This window comes from Nothobranchius furzeri, chromosome 19, assembly GCF_043380555.1.
Source record: "Nothobranchius furzeri strain GRZ-AD chromosome 19, NfurGRZ-RIMD1, whole genome shotgun sequence".
Taxonomy (NCBI): Eukaryota; Metazoa; Chordata; class Actinopteri; order Cyprinodontiformes; family Nothobranchiidae; genus Nothobranchius; species Nothobranchius furzeri.
Window position 1 is genome coordinate 21,329,260 of NC_091759.1, and position 22,582 is coordinate 21,351,841.

General features: G+C 41.8%; 1 protein-coding gene across 2 annotated transcripts; it reads left to right on the forward strand.

Annotated features, from left to right (window-relative positions):
* The first annotated feature begins 4,291 nt into the window (after positions 1-4,291).
* LOC107394771 (cell division control protein 42 homolog) lies at positions 4,292-22,582 on the forward strand. Of its 2 annotated transcripts, none has more exons than XM_015973862.3 (6): positions 4,292-4,386; positions 6,306-6,410; positions 15,983-16,055; positions 17,906-18,015; positions 20,881-21,078; positions 21,163-22,582. In XM_015973862.3, the coding sequence occupies exons 1-6, from the start codon at positions 4,351-4,353 to the stop codon at positions 21,250-21,252; spliced, it is 612 nt and encodes a 203-aa protein (XP_015829348.1). In that variant the 5' UTR covers positions 4,292-4,350; the 3' UTR covers positions 21,253-22,582. The 2 variants fall into 2 exon arrangements, with proteins under 2 accessions (XP_015829348.1, XP_054601277.1); XM_054745302.2 differs by lacking the exon at positions 4,292-4,386 and adding an exon at positions 4,438-4,609.

Sequence of the window (22,582 nt, forward strand, 5' to 3'; positions counted from 1 at the left end):
ACTCAGACGGGAGGATGCTCTGCCTGCTAGTCTGGTAGAAATCATCACTTGGTTTAAAATTCCTCTACGCTATTAAGGGTTTTATTTACATGACAGCAAATTCATTAATGTTGGGATAAAATGAATGTAAACTGATAAAGTTGAACTTTCTATTCAAATGTCCTCGTATTTTTTGTGTTTTAACGGGATACTGCGCAACATTTTCATATTTTTAGATCCTTTTCTTGAGCCGGTGTGGTCTAAAATGACTCTTTAGGGATAATGAAATGTCACTCAGAGCCCCACAGCTGTGGAGCTGACATAACTGGCGCCGCGTCTGTTTCCAGCACGTTTCCTGCATGTTTTAGATCATGAAACCAGCTGATTTGATTCATTTAGTGATGCACTGATCCTGTCGACGCTAATGAAGGCTGGGGAGAGATTTCAGCTGTTAGATTGTGGGGTTAAAAAGACAAACTCACTATTTATTTTCGGTGAATGACAGCGGACACTAGGGGGATGCTAAAAGCTTGCAAAACTGCCAAGTGTGTCTTTCATATAAAATGTTTTTATTCTAAAATGTGGTTCATGCTTCAGTAAGACAGAACGGTGTGGAACACTCCAACACTAGTAGGAATGAAAGCCTCGTAAGTCGGACACTGGTGCAGCATTTCCAGAAACTAAAAGTTAGCTGAGCTTCAAACAGCAGGCTTTAGACTCTTATTTCCTGATATTTGGACATCTCGGATTGGATGACATCAACGTGACTCCACTACTGACTGTTTGCTCTGCAATGTTGATGTTTTATGTCCACTAAAAATACAAGCTTGGAGAAGCTTCTGCTGTGTGGTGGAGTTACTAATGCTAACGGTTAGCTTCTACTGTTCAAGACGTTCTTTGCTATTTCCTGGACGCTAAACCAATGACAGCCTTCCTCGTAACAAGCCAAGGTGGGTGAGTCCTAGACCGGCCAGCCATGCCAATGCTTCCTCGTCCTCAAGGGAAGCATTGGCGTGGCAACGCTCCCGTTCAAATAACCCCAGCCCCTGAGAATTCAAACTGAGCCAATCAGCGCTGAGCAGCGTACGTCACACACCGCGATGCTCGGTTTCTCATAAACTACAAAGACGGCGTCTAAAGCGGAGTTCGCTGCAGCTCTTTCCTCTGTTCTGAACGACTTGGACACGTCTTTAAAACCACGACAAGTTATTTTTGAGCTGACTAGTCCCACCCCCCATGGTGCGCTCCGCCTCTGAGTATCCAGACTCGTCCTCTGTGTAGACAGAGGGTGAGTCTGGCAGGCCAGGCTGGGTGAGTCCATGAATGTGAAGTGACAGGGTGACGTAGATCTGTCAGGATGTTCTAATCCTAGAGTTTCATCGTCTGTGTTCTATCAGAAGCTAATGCAGGATATAGGTGTAGGTAGGGATGGGTACTTTTGACATTTGAATCGATCCGGTACTAATTCCCGGTACCTACGAATCGATACGGATACTTAACGGTACCAATTTTCGATACTTTTGAGTGTTTAATATTTTTAATTCTCTTTTATAATTAAGTATATATTTTTCTCAATATATAACCATATTTGATAAATATCACGATAAATAACATACAACTGTTTGTATTTTAACATCGTCCTTGTAGTTTTATAAGCTGATAATTAAACTGAAGCAAACATCTTTACTGTGAACTAAATTTACTGTGTATCTTCATTCCTTTTGCCGTCTTTTTTCATTTTTCCTACTGGGAAGTTAGAATTTCCGAGGAGAAAGCAAACGCACCATTAGCTGATAACAGCGGTGGCAATGGAAGCTAACATATCAAGCTAACGTTATCTTAAACAGTTTATTTAGCTGCTGGAGCAGATTAAAACGATGATGCCTCACACTTAGATCGTTGTCACTGGTTTCATCTTCACCCAATCACCCGTCGCATTTAGTAAAGTGAAGCCAAACTTTAGAGCGCGTTCATGTTCTTCTAGTCGGAATTTCGGAGTTCCGAGGAGAAAGCGAACGCACCATTAGTGAAACGGAAGCTAACAAATCAAGCTAACATTATCGTAAACATTTTATTTACCCACTGCAGCTGCTCTGTTTACAACTCGCTCGCAGCGACCCATGACTTAACGCTCTTGCGCATGTGCAGCTGTCTAGGCAAGTTCTCGTTGTGAAGGACGGGTACCGAAACGAGGCACCGTTTCAAATGAAGTGAATCGGTGCTCGGTCGGTACTGTGGAATTCGGTCAGTACCTTAAAAAGTACCGAATTCGGTACCCATCCCTAGGTGTAGGAGACTATTTTCATGTTCAGCCTGCAAGAAACACTCTGATTACTTCGATTATGATCAGAAATATTATCAAAAATGTTTTTCTCTGTGTTCCACACCTTAAAAGGGGCTCTACAAAATGGTTGACCAGTCAGCTAAAGGGTCATGACACTTTGTTCATGACTTGTGTCTCAACTATTTGAGCGCACCAATCCTCTTCATTTCTCCCAACTGAGGCTTTTCAGAAACCTATCTTACATTTTTATAACTTTCATACAGAAAAAAAAATCTGAAATTATCATTTTAAACACGCAGGAGCTTCATTATGATTTACCAAACAGGGATTTATCTTATCAGAGGTCTTTGTGAGAGAAACCGTCTGCAGGAGTTGCCAAATTTGTTCAAAACTTGTAAAATAAAGTACAGAAAGGCAACCCCTCTTCCTGTTTGCAGCACATGAGACGAAAGGTGATGAAATTGAACTAAAAGTTGTTCAAAAGTTTTATCGTTTACTGGTTTGTTTCCCTGCAGACTGACGCTGGCTGTGTCCTTGCTGCATGGTGGCACTGGAAATGTGGCCTGCAGGGTGACACTGATACACACTGACAGGGCAAAGGAGTGAGTGTGTGTGTGTGTGTGTGTGCGCCTCCATGGGTGTTATATTCATGCATCTTTGTACTTGTTTGTGTGTGCAGGCAGGTGTGTAAGTCCACATGCGTGCATGTCTTTAAATGGGCTTATGTGCTGGCACGACTGTGTGTGTGTGAGTGTGTGAGATAATCTATAATTAAATTTCTTGAGTTTAATGGGATTATCTTTGGGAGACAAGCAGCACGACGTCCTTGACATCCACTGTCTCGGTCGGCCTCAGCTGATAGAGACACATGGAGGGAGACGCAAAGAATTTAAAAATAGGGAGACGAGGGAGAAAAATGATGAAATCAGAGTGTGTGATCACATTATTGTGAAGATATACACAAAAAGAAAAGCCTTGCAGTGTGATAGGCTTCTAGAGAAGTGACCTGCATTGTAATGATCTTATTTTCTGCTGCGTTACGCAGAAGGTCGACTGGCCTTCCCGTCAGCAAGTTCGCCCTCTGCCTGCAGCTCTGACTGATGGCCAGGACAGCCAAACACGCACATTCATCCCACAGAAAGCAGCTCTGAGGGAATGTTTTATTGAAACGTATTTTCTATTTCTGGTTTGGGTTACATTCTCATCCAAAACACCCACATGTCGCTTTGGAACACCACAGCATCTGTGGTCTGCAGCCATTTCTACCCATGCAATCAACTTGACCTTTAAAAGTAAAATTTTATTTCTCAGTGTGACACTTTTTTCAATTCCTCAGAATTAAATTAAAATGTAATATCATTATTGATCTTTGCTCTTGTTCAAAACGATGCAGAGCTATGGTAATGATGGGGTCAAACATGCCCTTAATCTTCTAGCCAATAGGTTTAGTGCATGATTTAGTGCGCTATAAGGTAAAAAAATAACTCGAAGAGACCCCAAGATGTTTGTTGTTTATCATCTAAATAGAGAAGGTGTTTATTTGGCTTCTAATAAAAACTTTTCTAACTTAGTTATAAAACTAACTTGCTGGTTAGTACCACTGTGTCAAATAACAATGTACTAAAATTAAATGGATTCCCAAAAGCACACAGAAATGTTTACAGCACTTTTCTCTTTATATGTAGAAAAATATTATTTCATTTCCAGTGGATTTGGAGTGAAAATTTACTTGGAGCAAGTAGCATAATAACCCCTTTTGTGTGTGAAAATTCAAGCTCTTTTTTTTTATTCTGGACTATTTCTTTTCTTTACTTTGATTGCAAACAGCTTTAATGAATTATCTATTTGTGTCCAGACACTAAACTTGAGCTAACACAATTTTATGAATCATTCAAACATCTATAAAACTTCTAAACTCAAATAAAACCAGCTTTGTTTGACTGGAGTCCAGACTCGTGTGACATAAATACGAACATCTGGCTGCAGTCTGCAGCCAGGTCCTAATTCCAAGTGTACATGAACGTAACTCAATTCATTCCTTCGACTTCCGGTCACGGAGGAAAGGGGAATTTACGGGAAGAACCTGAATGCGCCACCACATTACGACAACTGAGGGCAGAAAGGTAGGAGCTACCAGCTTCATTATCGGCACATTACCACGATAAATACAGAAATAAAAACTGAAAAAGAACCTTGTATTCTATCGTAACACTTTATTTAGTCATTGTTTACGCTGTTAGTGTGTGGATATATATAATTATACCTGCTAACAGCTGTCCAAACAAACTGTATCCTTTAGCTAACTTTAAGCTAGCAGCGTTCGTAAATCTGCCCAAAAAGTTACCGGTGAGTCTTAAGTTTTTGTTTTAATATTTATTTTCTTCAATGAACCGGATCAGCTTTTATTTTTTTGACTAAATTAAACAAATCTGTTAAATTTGTTTTGCTTATTTAAATTTTTAAAAACATTTTAAACAACTAGTTTGACTTTTAGAGGTTTGGCTTTCGATCAGACTGGCGTTTTTAAATCAGCTATTGGCTTTAGGTAAAGAAACAATTAAACGTCTATCAGCTCTTAATAACTTTACGTTTGGATAACCTTTTCTAACGTCATTAGTCGGGCTGGTCTGGGATAAGTCCCTTTAAAAAGGGTTTCGACGCGGAAGTGGCTAAGAATAAGAAAAATCTGAAAGAAACTAAATGAAAAGTGAAATACTTAAATCTCAGAAACGTTTGTATAGAAATAAAACATACTGAGGTCGATTGTTAATATTTTCTGATTGATTAGTTCTGTCAATAATGAATACGTAAAATCTGACATGTTTCTAACTATAATTGTAGTTTGAGTTGATTTGGGTTAGACATCAATTAATTTCGAGTGTTATGTTTAGGTTATTTTGTGTGTTTTATAATGATGTAATAAATTATTAGCTTTCAGAGCTCAAAAGAACAAATTCAACGGCCATTGACTAGTTTAAGATACAAAAAACTTACAACTTATGAATTGCCTGGAAAATGTTCTCATTCGTTCCTTTTTACACTTGTGTGGATCTTTGCGTTGATTTTGATTACCATCAACATTCAGTTGCCTAAATGTTATTTCATCAAGAACAACACTTAGTTCTTATTGCAGTTGTGTGACAAAATAGCATAATGGTGAAATAACCGAGTCGTGTCTGTGGTTTGTATGTCATCTGCGTAGATTTCAGTCCATTTAAAAAATTAGGAAAGGTTTTGCACATTTATCTTTGAAATCCGTTTTAGCGATTCTTCTGAGCTTGTTTTTACCCTCTAGTTCTAATTCTAATTTTTTTGTGTCTCATTATTTTATTAAGTCTGAAATAAATGTTTACATTTTTACATCCCAACCAATAAAATGTAAAGTTGGAGAATATTAGTGCAGTTTGAACGTGAAACTGATTTAATTTGACAGTGGAAAAAAATATGTCTGCATCACTTATCATTTATCTCGAGTTATGAACGCTGCTGATTGCCAAACAGGACCGACTTGATATTGCAGGTAAGTGTGTGTTCCAGAAACAAAGGGTGCATTGGAAAGGCACGCTTGTTGCTAATCGTTCCGGATTGTTTCCGCGTGAATTGCTACCGAGGAATGTTTTCCTGTCATAACCAACCTGCAGCCGTGACCTTGTCCCTGACTCATCAGAGTTCAGCCGAATGCTGCTGCAGCCAATTGGCCCAAACAAAGAGCCAGTTATGGAGAGACCAGCCATACCTCTCTGCTGTTGTGCCTCCTAACAAGGCAGCAGCCTGGGTATGCTAACTGCTCTGTCTAGGTACAAACAGTAATCGACTTGTTTCCTAAACAATTCCTGCTCACGGTGCTTCGTTGGGGCTCAGATTTGTTTCCGTCTTGCTAAAACTTGTCTGAAAAGGATGGGAATGGCAGGAGATTTCTTTGGCAGCCATTAACTCCATTATTATGTGCTTATGTCATCACCATGCTCTTTCTTTAGCTGCTTTAACTCATTTAGGGATGAGTTTTGGGTAAGAGCCACCTAATTTCGTGTTTCCTTCGCAGATGCAGACCATAAAGTGTGTGGTGGTGGGTGACGGTGCGGTGGGGAAGACCTGCCTGCTCATCTCTTACACCACCAACAAGTTTCCCTCAGAATACGTCCCCACCGTGAGTAAAAACACCCAAAACAAATGAAGTTTCAGACTGTGAGGTGATTGAAAAGGGCACTAAAGTCACATTTAGCAGCAGCGTTTTTTTAGCTTCTTCCTGTCACGCAGGAAGTGACTTTTGTTTACAATGTTGGAATGAATAAACCAAAAACAATCCTTGCTAGTGAAACACTTAGAAAGAAACTGAAAGAAAGACACCACATTACTAAAGCTTTTCAAACATCTGACTAAAGATCTTTTTCATCAACTGAATAACTAAATCTGCACCAAGTATAAATAATAGTTCATGTCTGATCTCTGACGATATTATAATCCTTCAGCTATTCAGTTGATTCAATAGGATTGTTTTCAATCTGCAGGTCTCAATGCTAAATGTAAAAGTTTTACCACGTTCTTCATTAGCAGCAGAGCTTTTTGCGTGGTGGTGCCGGAGTTTTTAATCAAACAAAAAATGTGTTTGTCAAATTTCCTCTAAAACACTTTAATAATTGTCGTGGGTGTGTGTAAGCCTCAGTTTGGTGTCCGAGTCAGAGAGAACATTGAGAACGCTTTGAGAGGTGTTGGTGTGAGTAAAAAGGGGAAGCACCTGGCTGCAGACCTCCACTGTCAGGACAGGAAATGCACGGGATACCTTACAAAATAAAACGGCAGACGTACTTACGCTCGTAACTGATAGGTTTCAATATAAAATATTATGTAAAATCTATCAATTATTTCTCTATTGTTCGTACGTAGTTGTCATTTGAAGAGCAAGTCACTCCAAATGAACATTTTTTTTATTGATAAACTATATAAATGAGTGTCTGATCGTGCTGTAGGCAAATGTAGTCAATAATTCGGCATTTTAGTTCTTCTTAGTTAAAATTTAAATATTCTGCCTAAAACTGTCAGCGTTGTGCCGTTGTCAAGTAAAAACTCTGCACAGCATTTGAATTTAAATCTGCCATCGCTATTGGCTAGGAGGTACACTATGATGTTAGATGGTACATTATGATGTCACAATGTGGTGAGTGTGTGTATTTGTTAGTGGCTCCGCCCTCTTGGTCTGCTAGGCAACAGCATTTGTTGCATTTTTCAAACAGGAAGTGGGAGTTGAGTAAGAATCTGGTAGGGGGTGACTTGCTCTTTAACATACTTACGGTTGTAATTTTTCTAAATTAATTAACGAATGGTCGGGGTAGGTTTCAACATAAAACGCTAACACACGCTAGCATACTTCCGGTCGTCATATTTCTAAATAAAATCCCGAATGATGTTTCGGTTGAATCGCTTTCCTCACAAATGCATTAATTTTTAATATTTCGTAAAATCTATCAATTATTTCTCTATAGTTCATATATAGTTGTCATTTATTTAGTAAACCTTGGTTTTGTTTGTCATTTTTGTTGTTGTGTTTTCCTTTACTGTTGCACAACGTGGTCATTATGATATATTCTGTCATAATCTAAGACGTAATATTAAAAAATGAATGCGTTTGTGAGGAAAGCGATTCAACCGAAACAGCATTCGGGATTTTATTTAGAAATATGACGACCAGAAGTATGTTAGCGTATGTTAACGTTTTATGTTGAAACCTACCCCGACCATTCGTTAATTCATTTAGAAAAATTACAACCGTACGTGTGTTAAATGACAACTACATACGAACTATAGAGAAATAATTGATATATTTTACGTAATATTTTGTACTGAAACCTATCAGTTACAAGCGTAAGTACGTTTGTTGTTTTATTTTGTAATGTATCCCGTGCATTTCCCGTCCTGACAGTGGAGCCTCCACCGGAAGCAGCCTGACAGTGGAGGTCTGCAGCCAGGTGCTCTTGGTAAAAGGGGTAAATTAAACTTTGTGGTGTAATTAGATTAGAAAGGTTCCCCTACAGTAATGGTCACAGTTTCTTCTATTGTTTTTTCAAATGGCCCTGATGACCCAGACGTTTATAAAACTAGTCAGTGAACTGTCGAATGACCCACAGCACTGATTTCATCTGGAAATGAGCATTTTCCCTATGAAATAGCCTTGTAGATGGAACGTTGCATACTTCCAGGTCACATCGGCCCTAACTCTGCGCTTTCACCGTGCAGAAGCTGCATTTTGGTTTGTGCTGTTTAGAATGTTGACCTGCAGTCGCGTCCATCAGTAAGGAGTGGATTAGGGCGGCACGATATTAGGAAAACCTGCGATCTGCGATAACAGTGATTAATATTGCGATGACGATATTACTTACCATAAATAAAAACTTAACTCAGGAACAAAAATAATCAAAAACAAAGAAATTACAAATAATAAAATGAGAAAAGCAAAAGATGTGAGGAAAGGGGAAACGAAAATGAACAAGAAAAGGCGATCAGTGCATCCCGTGAAAAGCTGAATCAGCAAAAAGAGCAGAACAAAGCTAACTCAGGTGTTCGCTAACCATCAAAATTAAGTGTCTTCCGCCTTGGGGGCGGGCATCTAACCTACGAGAACCCACCTGATTGGCCAAATGGGTGAAGAGCTCGATTTGATTTGTTAAAAAAAAATCACACTTCTGACAGAATGCATCATGTGTAGCAAACATTTGAGCTGACCATTCATCGCGATATTTATCCGTTCTTTGCGATATGCATATTGTGCATGCTGATATTGCGATAACGATATATTTACGATATATTGTGCAGCCCTAGAGTGGATTTACAGTTTCAGTGACCTTGTGGCTGCAAACACACAAGGAGTTTAATGTTGGCTCCTCACAGTTAGATCAGAAGAAGAAGAAGAAAATATAATTTCTATGGCGCCTCTCAAGATAAAAATCACGAGGCGCTTCACAAAAACAAAAAATGTGAAAATATATAAAAAGAATTTAGAAAATGATTAAAAATATATTTAAAATGAGCAAAAAAATAGACAATTGTGATTAAAAATGTTAAGAAAGAGAGAGAGTGAACAGGAAAGAGGGAAATCAGTGGATCCTGAGGAAGGTGGAATAGGTGGGGAGAGCAGAATAAAGAGAGGGTGAAGAAAGTCATACAAAAGCCAGCTTGAACAGGTGAGTCTTCAGCTGCTTTTTAAAGGAGATCACTGAGTCCACTGATCTCAGGCTCAGGGGGAGAGAGTTCCAGAGTCTGGGGGCCACAGCAGCAAATGATCTGTCACCTTTGGTCCTTTGGTCCAGTAGGCTTTGGTCACTGGACCTCAGGGACCTGCTGGGGGTGTAGGGACTAAGAAGATCACCAATGTAAGATGGTACTTGTCCATGTAAGGCCCTATAGACCAGAACCAGGATCTTGAAATGAACCCTGAAGTTGACTGGCAGCCAGTGAAGCTGGAGGAGAAGCGGGGTGATGTGGGTGTGTTTGGAGGACTTGGTCAGAAGCCGAGCACAGGCGTTCTGAACCACCTGTAGATTGTAGAAGCAGCATCAGCTACGTTTACATGCGCACAAGTAATCAGAATGAACAATCATCAGATCACAAATTCTTCACGTGAACATGTCAATCAAAATATTCTGATCTGACACGGCCCAATCGGAATGAAATTTAGTCCCACTTGAGAGAGGTGGTTTTGTCTGATCATCATTCCGATTGACGTCCATGTACACTTCCATTTGGATTGTTGGAGTTAAATAATGCCCACTGAGCGTGTGTGCGACTCAAGTGTGACGTTTTTCCACCTTTGCAGCCGTCCAGGACAAGTCTGAGGAGCTGGAGGACAGTTACCCTAACTAGCGAGCGGGTGATCAATATTAAGTTATCCTGCTCTCCTGTAGCGGAGGAGCGGGTTAGCTTGTAGCTTAGTTAAAACGATCAGTAAAAACAAAAGCATACAGGTGAAAATACGAAGAACTAGGGATGGGTACCGATTTCGGTACTTTTTAAGGTACCGACCGAATTCCACAGTACCGACCGAGCACCGATTCACTTCATTTGAAACGGTGCCTCGTTTCGGTACCCGTCCTTCACAACGAGAACTTGCCTAGACAGCTGCGCATGCGCAAGAGCGTTAAGTCATGGGTCGCTGCGAGCGAGTTGTAAACAGAGCAGCTGCAGTGGGTAAATAAAATGTTTACGATAATGTTAGCTTGATTTGTTAGCTTCCGTTTCACTAATGGTGCGTTCGCTTTCTCCTCGGAACTCCGAAATTCCGACTAGAAGAACATGAACGCGCTCTAAAGTTTGGCTTCACTTTACTAAATGCGACGGGTGATTGGGTGAAGATGAAACCAGTGACAATGATCTAAGTGTGAGGCATCATCGTTTTAATCTGCTCCAGCAGCTAAATAAACTGTTTAAGATAACGTTAGCTTGGTATGTTAGCTTCCATTGCCACCGTTGTTATCAGCTAATGATGCGTTCGCTTTCTCCTCGGAAATTCTAACTTCCCAGTAGGAAAAATCAAATGAAAAAGGACGGCAAAAGGAATGAAGATACACAGTAAATTTAGTTCACAGTAAAGATGTTTGCTTCAGTTTAATTATCAGCTTCTAAAACTACAAGGACGATGTTAAAATACAAACAGTTGTATGTTATTTATCGTGATATTTATCAAATATTGTTATATATTGAGAAAAATATATACTTAATTATAAAAGAGAATTAAAAATATTAAACACTCAAAAGTATCGAAAATTGGTACCGTTAAGTACCGGTATCGATTCGTAGGTACCGGGAATTAGTACCGGATCGATTCAAATGTCAAACGTACCCATCCCTACGAAGAACGTCCATAACGGGGACAAAACGCAAACCAACGGACAAAGCTAGAGAATAAGAAAATAAAAAGCGAGGGGAACGACGTGCGGACAAGATGCAGTTTGTTTACAATTTATTTTCTGTGAAAGACAACTCTGCACGTGCGCAACCTATTTAACCTGAATGCTCGGTGCATGTAAACTCCCGACATGATGGGGTCATTTCAGTTAGCATCCATGTAAACGGGGATTTGGGGAATGTTAGCATCGCTACTGACTCTTTTTGTCCCTGAGTGTCCCTTTTCTCTGAACTTTTTCCAGTTTTTAACCTTTCTATACTTTTTTTTATAAAGTTAAACACACACACACACACACACACACACATAACATCCTCTTCCTGCCTGAGCTATCCTGTTGTTGCTAACAACCCTGTTTCTCCATATCAACACTGGAGCATCATCTGAAAGCTTTCTTTAATAACTTTTTAATGTCTCCGTGTCTCCCATCAGTGACAGACATCAGCCGTTGTTTCTTGGCTTCTAGAGAAAAGACGCAGCAGCTGCAGCTTAGTCAACAGATTCATCACAGCAAATGGATGCAAACCTTCCGTTTCCTCTCTGGATTCATTGTGTCGTTGCTGCATTTAGCCATGTTGCTGTTTCCTGTTCGTCAGCTGACACCAATAAGAAAACAGGAGAGGGGAAGTCTCTCCTGAGAAACCATTCCTTTTACCAAATTTCATATCTTACGAGCTTTAACTGGAACATCTTTGTTGGGTTTTCCAATAAGATTTTGCCTCTAAATACAGAAAAAACATTAGTTGAATTTTGAAAAGAAGTCTACAGACTGGTTCTTTTCCACAGTCTGTTTTTTTCCATCAGTGTTTGTAATCTGAGCTCCATCCAAACACATTACCATCACTTATCTGTGTCTGCTGTCCTCTCTTCTATTTTTATGAATTTAATCCAGTTTATTCCTGCGTCACCGAGTCATAACAAAAATAACCACCCAGAAAAACCGTATGACCAACTAAACGGGACCACTGGATGAAATCTTAAATAGTTCAGTTAGCTTATCGGATTCAACGGAACAGGTAAGCAAACTAATGAAGAGTCAAAGCTTCCTATCTAGAGATCGACCAGCATGGGTTTTTCCGTCGCTGATACCGATGCCGATATCTAGAGGTCACGGTCAGCCGATGGTTGATATGTGCTGACGATTTTTTGGGCTGATTTTTTTGGCCGTTATCTGGACATTTTTCACCTCATCTACTTGTGAAGTTGTCACTAATAATGGTGGATGCACAACATTTCTGAACCTGAATCAGTTTTTGAAGACTGAATTTAACCAACTGTTGAATCCTGAAGCAAAAGTAAGTTTCCTGTTTCCCCCTCCTGCTGGCCAAAAGCAGAATTACAACTGTAATTAACAACCCAGGCCAGCCTGCTGTAGCTAGAGCTAACGATGAGCTAACACGAGCTAACTGATGCTGAATAAGCCACAAAGTAAAAAGATCCACACTGTTGTACTAAAATATTATTTATAAGTCCAGTAGCAACAAAGCCAGGTCACCATCAGTCTGTGATTTTGTAGCCTCATTTAGCTCCCTCAAACTAGCGCAAGCTGCACGGATGTTCACTCCTGTTTTAGCTTTTTGCTTTACCTCCAAAGACATTACTGTCTTACTTTAACTTCCAGGCTCTGGCAGGATACCAACAGGAAACGTAAAATTCTTCTTTATCTTCTTCTTGTGCTTTTTATTGACAATCAGTGAGCTGAAAAACCAACTGCTAGCTGTTGTTGTGTCCTTGGGCAAGACACTTAACCCACCTAGCCTGCTGGTGGTGGTCGGAGGGACCGGTGGCGTCTGTGTACAGCAGCCTCACCTCTGTCAGTAAGCCCCAGGGCAGCTGTGGCTACAATGTAGCTCATCTAGCTCAACTTTCCTCCGGCTCTCGGAGAGTACAGACGCTTTTTTCTCCTCTCCCTCCCTCCTCATCCCAAGGCTCTTTGTCTCGTCTATGTGTGTGCGGCGCTTTCTGCATTTTTTCTGGAAACTGGAAATTATTAAAAATGGATCTGGTCAGTTGGTCTCTCAATGCGATTGACAACATTTTTTCAACGATGAGAATGGGAGAAGGGGCTCCCGGATGCCCCTCTGGGACAGAGCCAGCTGGGTATATCATGGACTCCTGGAAACAGTGGAACCTGATCTGCCTCTCTCAACTGTCTGTAGAGGATTCTGAAGACGTCTGGATATTCGTTGTTTTGGTGTCGGGGTTCCTGCTGTTTGGCCTGAGCGGTTATCTGGCTTACCGGAAAATTAACGAGCTTTCGAGGAATATTGACTCAATGCCGGAGCTCAGGGATGGATTACACCGCGCTGTGAACGCACAAACTCATATAATTGTCGAGATGAGTCGTATGCATGGAACTTTGGCTGAGATTCAGACTCTGGCACAGAAGGTGGATTCCATCAAGGAGCGAGTGGACGGATCAGCACGGATTGGAATAGATTGATTAATTACGCCATTACTGGATCCAGAGGGGTTGAAGACCAACAGAAGACTAAGGCAGAGAGGAAGTTATCTCTGTCTGTCCCCAAAACAATTCTTATCTGAATCTGGTGCCCTTGAGCCTGTGAGGGTGAAGTGAAAACTCCCCCCTCAGAAGAAATGTGGAATGCTGCCGTCGCCATGGAAACTCTTTCTCCCTATACCAGCCTGGGCGGGACTGTGACCGGTGAAGGTCGTGGAACCGTATCTAGGAGTCAATGTGCTCTCTAACCCATTATCTCCCTCCCCTGTCCAAACGGAGGTGTTGAGCGCTGCCACATGCGGCTGCATGCACTGAAGTGAGGAGAGTCCCAACCTACCTCCCCACCTAGTGGACACTTATGTTGTTTTAATGTCTGAAGTCTGTGTGCATATCTGTCTGAGGTGTTTTTTTGCATAGCAAAGCTGCCCTCCCTGTGGAGGGTAACTCTGAAGTGCCTTTTTCACCTCCCCCAGACTCTATCCTCATATAAACCCTCTTGATCTATTAAGGTAGCGCGACTCGTGTTCCGAATGACCACAGTCACCAATTCTTGTCATGTGTCTATGTCTATGTATGTATGTCTGATCCCAGAATCGTGTGTACTGAAACTCTAATTTGAATCACCACCAGGGTGTGGATGGGTGAAGCGTGTTGTAAAGCACCTTGGGGGGTTCCAGGACTCTAGAATGCGCTGTATCAAATACAGGCCATTTTATCATTTAAATTAAAATCGATTATTTACTAAAACTATTCAGACAAATTAATAAACTGACCAACTTTATCAGAATATCAGCTGACTGACGCACTGATCTGCCTCGATTCCCCCCAAAAAACAAGTTTAAGTAACAAACACGGTTTAATGTTTGGTTATTTGTACAAAAACGCTAAATAGTTTTATTTCAGATCCGAAATCTGTCGCAGTCGTAACTGATTAGCTCAACATCAGGATACTCGCTACACGTTTGAGTTGGTTCTTCTTAAAGCTTATCTGGAACTTAGAGGTTCATGTCTGTAGGTTTCAGGAGGCAGGAACAGGGACTTCCTGCTCTTTTCACGTTCAGAGCCGGAGTCAGCTGACGTGTTCGTGAGCACGCCGCTCGTTATCGTGCTCTGCTGCAGCCTGAAGGCGTGAGAGGAAACCAGAAGGGAAGCCAGAGATGTCCGTTCACCTGAGCGAGATTTCCCACCACTGAGAACTCACAGTTAAGCTGCTTCAAAAGTTTCACGCTTATTTCCAGTACAGGGTATCCGCGGGTCCTTAAAAAGTCTTGAATGTGGCTCCCTTAAGCCTGCAGATACCCTGCAGTAACAGAACGTATGATAACGACAACAATAACGGAGCCTTTACAGTAGATGCTGAAACCTCTCCCATACGGTCTGACTTCAGGCGTTTCAAAGCCACCCACAGCTGATTCTCCTTTGTGATTCAAGTAGCCGTAAGTCTCTCACCCCTTTGGAAATCATGAGGCGAGTAATCAGAGCAGTAAAAAATAACAAAGGATCTGCGGCGGAGGCACTGGGTTTCTAAATGAGTTTGGACTAGAAGATTATTCAGGCAGACGTGTTTATTTTAGGGCTCTGTGAGTCATTTCAACTGTTTCACGTCTTTTTTTTTCTTTTCTTCCTAAATTCATGTTTTCAACCTAAATGTGTAAAAAGTAAATGAAAAACCAATGAAAGTGGGGCAAAAACAGAGCTCTGTGTTACAGACTGTACTCATGATAACATTAAAACCACCATAACACTAAAGAATCAGAACACTGGTTCTGTGGAGACCTCACGGGAACATCGGGTTGCTCCTTCTGCCGTGGACCGGACCACTAAAACCACTCGCGTGTTGCTGACTGCAGTTATGACATGCATTAAGGACCCTGAGTAATAAACCTGCATTATTCATCAGGTAGTATTCCAGTTTCCTGGTAGTAAACCCGAGGCTACACCCCCCGCCAGCTAGGGTCATGAATAATGAAGTGAAGCGGCGGTTTCTGGAACGGGTCTGGGCTGTGGGGAGAGGCTGGGTTTAGAGAAATCTGAAATAAAATGTCCTTTTGATTTGAAATTGGGTCATTGTTTAAAAAGGGAAGAGGTGCTGGTCATGCGACAGTCAGAAGGTCTAAAGTCAGCTGTCTTAACCGACGTAATCATCGGGGCGTGAACCTGACGTGTGCCGGGCGTGGGGAGTTAGAAAAGTCTTTTCAGTCATATTTAGTGTTTTAAAATCTGAAAAACAACACAAAATGGAACTAATTTAATCTAAAGTCCTTATGATTAAGCATTTTAAGTATTGGAAAATACATTTTCCCTTCCTTATTTTCTGTCTTCCTCTTTACTTGGTTGTGATCTGCTCACCCTCTGTGTCCCACAGGTGTTTGACAACTATGCGGTGACGGTGATGATCGGCGGAGAGCCGTACACCCTCGGACTCTTTGACACTGCAGGTGAAAATAAATCTAATCCCACTTTATTATGCTGGATGATTCTCATCGTTGAAGCTTGCCTACAAAACTTAACAGATATTTTTTAGAGAAGCAGCTTTGTGCTTTTATTTTAAAGGGATACTATGCAGTTTTGTTGCTTTTAGCACCCCCTAGTGTCCGTTATTAATTCACTGTGGATATACCAAAGATGAAACTTATCTCCTCGCTGTGTGTTTGTCTTTTTAACACCTTAATCTAACTTTCTGAAATGTCCCCTCAGCTTTCATTAGTTTCTAGAAGAGTGATTCATCACTAAATCAAACAAATCAGCTGCGTTCACGATCTAAAATACGCAGGAAATGAGCTGTGTAATGGTTTAATTTACATTTTATTTAATGAGCCATAAGGCATAAGATTCCATAGTAAATATGAAATCAACCTTATGGATCTGTTGGTACTTTTAACCAGAAGATTGGAACTTTTTATTGCAGGGATTATGTAACAACCTTGTATTCACTCAGAGACAACAGAAGAGAGAGTCAAGTTTTAAAAGTTTAAATATTTATTACTAAACAAATTAAACTAGACTAACTTAAACACTAAATGTATGGTGTAACTAAGGTTAATGAGACAGAATGGTGTAGTGTGGATTGTTGCTCAGAACCAGCAAATCCGAAGAAACGATTAGTTCTGGTGGGAAGTGAAGGTGATGTCTTCGCGCTAAGCTTTGGTTAGGAGATACATTCAACGCCATTTGTCGGTCTACGTACCCTTAGCGGAAGTCCCCGTCTAGATCAGGAGGTGTAGAGGTCCAGCTTGACCTTTATGGAGCCGAAGTCTGTAGAAGCAGCCGCGGCCGCCGACCAGACCAGTCTTGAGATACTTCCGGGTCACGACAGTTTATCGGCATCTAGCGAGACCCAGAACTGGGTCGTGATGGTTCAGCTTTTATTCTGAAAGGAACCGTTGCAGCAGTTGGAACAGCAACAGATTTTATCCAGCTTGTGGTTGGTTCTTTCGGCTGAAGAGGAAAGTTACGGATCGGCCACTCTGACAACTTCTCTAGAACGCTTTGAACTGGCGTTAAAGATGGCGTGGGCATAGTTTTATACTTCGGATGTTTTGGTTTATGGTCGAATGAAAAGATGACAGATTTACCAAACACCACCAAAACCCCGCCTCCGTCAGATCTGGCAGATTCTGATTGGATCAGTGAAGCAATGTGTCGTCTCTTAACGCTACATGAGATCAGTCCTAGTGGAAACATTTAAAGTCATATTACTTATTATTTTCTATAGGATTATAATAAAGTAATTAATATTTTGATTTCACAGGTCGGTCACATCTTATTATTGACTAACACTTTGTTTGATTAGCTTTATTAAAATAGAGTTCTTTGATTTATTAAAAGGAGAGAGTCCTTTCTTCATTCTTCTCTTGAGCTGGAAAGGAAGCAGTTTAGAAGCAAATTCATGAGACCTTGAGGCCACATCTCATGCAGACTAGTTCTGTGTCAGAGGCATCTGTGGAGAGAGGGTAGATAACCTTCGGTGGAATAGCTCCTTCATGGCGTTACAGCTGGAAGCAGACTCCACTCCACAGCTCCCCTCACCATCAGGGACCGGACCGGCAACTCAGAAGTTGCAAGTCCGGTATTCTGGTCACAAGCGGCATGGGGACTGACATTTCATTAACCCTAAATGGTCGTTTTAGCACACACTGGCTCAAGAAGATGGTTTTAAAATATGAACATTTGCAGAGAATTCCTTCGACATGATCTTACGTTCTGTAGCTCCAGAAGATGCGTTTATTATTTTCCTTTTTGTTGCAGTAGAATTAAATTAAACTGATGTTTTTGTCTCCCCCTGCAGGCCAGGAGGACTACGACAGACTGCGACCCCTCAGCTACCCTCAGACTGACGTCTTCCTCGTCTGTTTCTCCGTCGTATCGCCTTCCTCCTTTGAGAACGTCAAAGAAAAGGTTTCATTAAAACGCTTTATGCTCCGTGAACCTTCTGAATAACGCCGGAGCGGAAAAACAGGAAAAATAATAAATCAGAAAAGTCAAACTGTGGTTGTGTAACAAACACCAAATGCATTCTGTGACCCGTTAGAAATTCAGGTTAGGGCTGCCACAAACCATTCTTTTAATAATGGACTAATCACCAGTTTTCTTGGTGATTAGTCGACTAATCGTGTCAGTATAGCTTATTGCACCACATGCAGCTGCTCTAACATATCCATCATTAGTTCCAGTGGGATCAGTTATGCGCCATCTAAAAACAAAGACGAGCTGCGTTTTCATGTGGCAAATTTCCTCAATCCGATTGAAATCTTGGTTGATCGGAATTTCCGAATCTCTGTTCACATGGACACGAACTGAAATGATCCGATCATGCCGTGCGTACATACGCACCAAGCATTTAATCCGATTAAATAGGTTGAGCATGCGCAGAGTTGCCTTTGCCGAAAGAAAAATTGTAAACAAACGCCATGAAACGAAAAGAAAAATGTAAAAACAGAAATAACTATTCTTCCTGCTTTCCTGATCTATTTATTCAATTTAATATTTTTATTTAGCTCATAGAAGTGACGTTTTCTTCAGTGAATAACTGCACATATATGCTTTGCTGCATTTTATTGTTGATTAAAATAAGGGAGGGTTATGTCTGCCTCTTGATCAGCTGGTCCGCGGGTCTGAATTGACAGCTGTTGCGCTGCGCTGTGGCACAGAGCGGGGGTGGGGGGGGTTAGCCTCATGTTTTATTACTGAGCTCTGTTGTGGCTTATTATTAATAACATGTGACGATCAGCTGAAACTGTTGAGAAAAATTTGTTCAAACAAAATAACAGAAGATGTTCAGAAAGTTTTAGAAGCCTGTGTTCATCATTACCAAACCGCATCTCAGGTCATCTGCGTTTACGTGTTTCCAACACGGACTTTACTGTCGTCCAGAGTGTTTAACCGAGGACGTTTTCCTACCCAACATCAGACTCCAATCAGGTCTGTAAAACCCAGATTATCCTGTCTTCTTTACAAGCGCGTCTCCATCACCTGCTGCAGAAGCTGCTGCGTTCAAAGCTGACAGAAACGGGGATCCGTGCGCTGCAACCCCCGCGATAAACCTGCGTATTTCCAGTACAGATTTGAACATGTTTGTCGAATGATTTGTGCAATAATCAGATTTTTATTTTACTTCCACAAAATGCAAGTTCTGAATTAAATATTACTGAAACGGGACGGCTTGTCGTCGGATTTAAAAGCCACCGCTCGTTAATTACACCGTCATTTTTGAAGTCAGGCAGTCCAAATGACAGCGGAGAGGCCCGCTGGCTGTTGCACACATGCGCAGTGGGCATTATTTTACCCCAACAATCCGAATGGCTGTGTACATGCACGTCAATCGGAATGAAGAACGGAATAAACCACCTCTCTCAATCGGATTGAAATTTCAATCCGATCGGGCCGAATCGGATCAGAATATTCCGATTGACATGTTTACATGCAGAATTTTCAATCTGAATGGGCATTCAATCCGATTAAATATGCGCATGTAAACGTGGCTAAGATGATAGCTTATGAAACAACGGGGTCTCGCGTCCGTCACCAACGTGGTTCAAGTGCCCCGGTCAGGACGTTCGCTTGCCGAGGAGTGCATGCTGTCGGCTTGGTAACAAACTCTGTAACGTAGCGGTATACGGTGAATCGTTAGCGTTTGTAACGCTAGAGCAAATACATGCCATACGTGTGCTAAAGGTAATAAAATGGCTATCGCTGCTGTTGTTGAACAGCTATAAGTAGAAGTACCTCCCGGTTGATGTTAGCAGCTAACGAGGCGTCTGTCCATCTTCCTCCTCCGCCACGGCGCGCTTCCTTTTCAGGTCTTCCGCTGCGCTCCTGTGGGAGTTCTACTTTGCAGATTCTCTTTCATCTTTGTAAAATGCTCCCAAACTTTGGAGCTGCGTCGCCGGCTCGCCATGATGTCTGATTTAAAAAAAAAAAGCGTCACTAAATAAGAGATGGCGTCGATTATTACTTTTATTGTCGCCATATTTGTTTGGCGAATCGACTAATCGTGGCAGCATTACGTCAGATAACATTTCTGCTGAGGAGTCTGTCAGCTGTGGCATTCCAAAGGGGGCGGGGCTTTTCACCTGATGACCAGGTTTCCACTGTGAGAACTTCTGGGTAATTTTATCGCATCTTTGTTGTACGGTGGTGTCTCCGTTTCACCGGTTGGACCGGAAGGACTTTTTACCGATTACCTGAACTGGGGTATGTACTCAGGAAGGCCCCCTGGTGTCGCTGGGCAGGACTTGTGGTTAACCGATGCTGCTGAATGTTACCGGCACACGTCACCTAACAGCCAGCATTTGAGTTGCCGGTGAAGCAGAATGACAGGAAAAGAAAATGATCTTCTTCAGAGCGCAGTTAAAAAAACGGTGCGACAGTTCATGTCTGTGGCTGTGGATGCCCTTTTGCACCAATCAGCGACATCCCTCTGCCAAAACAGTCGCAAAATGCTGATGCCTTTGCAAATTCCACGAAGAGCTGAATTTGTTATGGAAACAACGGCTGAGAGGACCGAACCGTTGTCCCCGTCTCCTTCCCCCTCACAGAAATGTCCCAGGAACGCAGCGGTAGCACACCGCTCTCCACCAAATCACTTGTTCTGATGCAAAAATGTACTTAAAGCTGCGGAGCACGAAAACAGAACTCAGCTTAGGGTCCACAGCATATAGAAGTTACAGAACGTTTAGAAAAAGGACACAACTAGATGAAGAAGGTACCAACTGGGAGGAAAACCGGGTTTCACCCTTGACCCCGAGTGTTTTCTGTTTACAGTGGGTTCCTGAGATTCAGCACCACTGCCAGCGGACGCCGTTCCTGCTGGTCGGGACTCAGGTGGATCTGAGAGATGACGGCAACACTTTGGAGAAACTGGCCAAGAACAAACAGCGCCCCCTAGCCTATGAGAGCGGAGAGAAACTGGCCCGCGATCTCAGAGCCGTCAAATATGTGGAGTGCTCGGCTCTCACGCAGGTACACAACACCCGTTCATCATGTCTGACGTACGTGATTTAGCTTTGTGTCAAAGAAATGAGCTCACCCGTGTCTCCCCTACAGAGAGGACTGAAGAACGTGTTCGACGAGGCCATCCTGGCAGCTCTAGAGCCTCCAGACACCAAACCGAAGAGGCACTGCTTCCTCCTATAGACGCCTGAGGAAGAGGAGGAGGTCGTCCTGGACGGGAGTACCGGGGGGAGGGTGGGTGACGTTTCAGCTGTGCCTTCATCCGTAGTGGCCTAACGAGGGTGTGGTGTCGGAACGGATTTCGTTTCCTAATAGATTCCTGATATGACTAACACTCCTCACTAACCAGGAAGCAGGCATTAATCAGGGGGAAGTGGGCGGAGCTACTGAGGCTTGAACCTGAAATTTCTTGGAAGATGCAATAAAACGAAGTCGCTTTTACAAGTAAAACTGGAAACCAGCTCCTCATTTGGAAAAGTCGTCTTGCAATAATCCGGATTTAATGTAAATAAATCACGAGGCACTACGTCGTGGTTAAATCCGTTCCTCTACGATTATACGCCAGCTTTTACGCACATATAAACCAAAAAGTAACATTTTTATTCTGTTGTTTGTGGAACATTTTCTAGCACATAAACTTGTTTCTAAACTAAAATGTTTTTTTTCTGGAAAGACTCAAAAATCCGCTGTTTTAAGTTTTCAAATACAGAAAACCTCAAAATCATAGAAAAATATCCACGATGCCTTATTTCCTTATGGATGTGAAGAAAAGTAGATGCGAGTCGTTGACCTTCCCCGGATCCTAAAGGACCTTAATCTGTGTTTTAGCACCAATTTAGCCTTAATATAAATAAACCAACTCAATCTGAGCGTTTTTTTTTTCCATTTTACTTTGAAAGGAGCACGCACCAGCTCTGTTAAGTTCCTGTTGCTGTGTTCCTGTTGCTGACGGCTTTGGGGAATTTTGAACCCAACTCCAATCCCGACTTTTAAAGCTTTATTACTGATAAGTGCTTATTTAGCCCTACAACTGCCTCGGGGATGACACCACAAACATGGAGGAGCTTCCTCTGAGTTAAAACGGTCCGTCTGGATTCTCGTTGCACCTTAATCCGACATCTCTCCAGCTAATCTGTTTAATCAGATAAACGATTCCCTGAGAAACGCCTTTCTGCTTAAATCGGATCAGAACAAATGTTTATGGAGGAGAAACTCCTTTGTTTCATTAGTTTTAGTAGTTAAATGTAAAACTTCTGTTTTAGGAACTCCTCGGAAGTCTCATCCCGTTTTCTCTTATTGGGGAAAGCTCGGTGTGAAGGTTGGTCTTTGGAGCTTTATTTGGCCAAAGATGGACTAAATCCATGCTTAAAAACGTAAAACAAACATCAGAATATGGAGCTAAAGCTACACTGTAAGAAAGGATGTGTTGTATGAACCCAGTTATGTCGACTGGTTCCACTAAACCAATTTGTTTAATGTAACGTAAAATAGGGATGCAACAATACCACTTTTT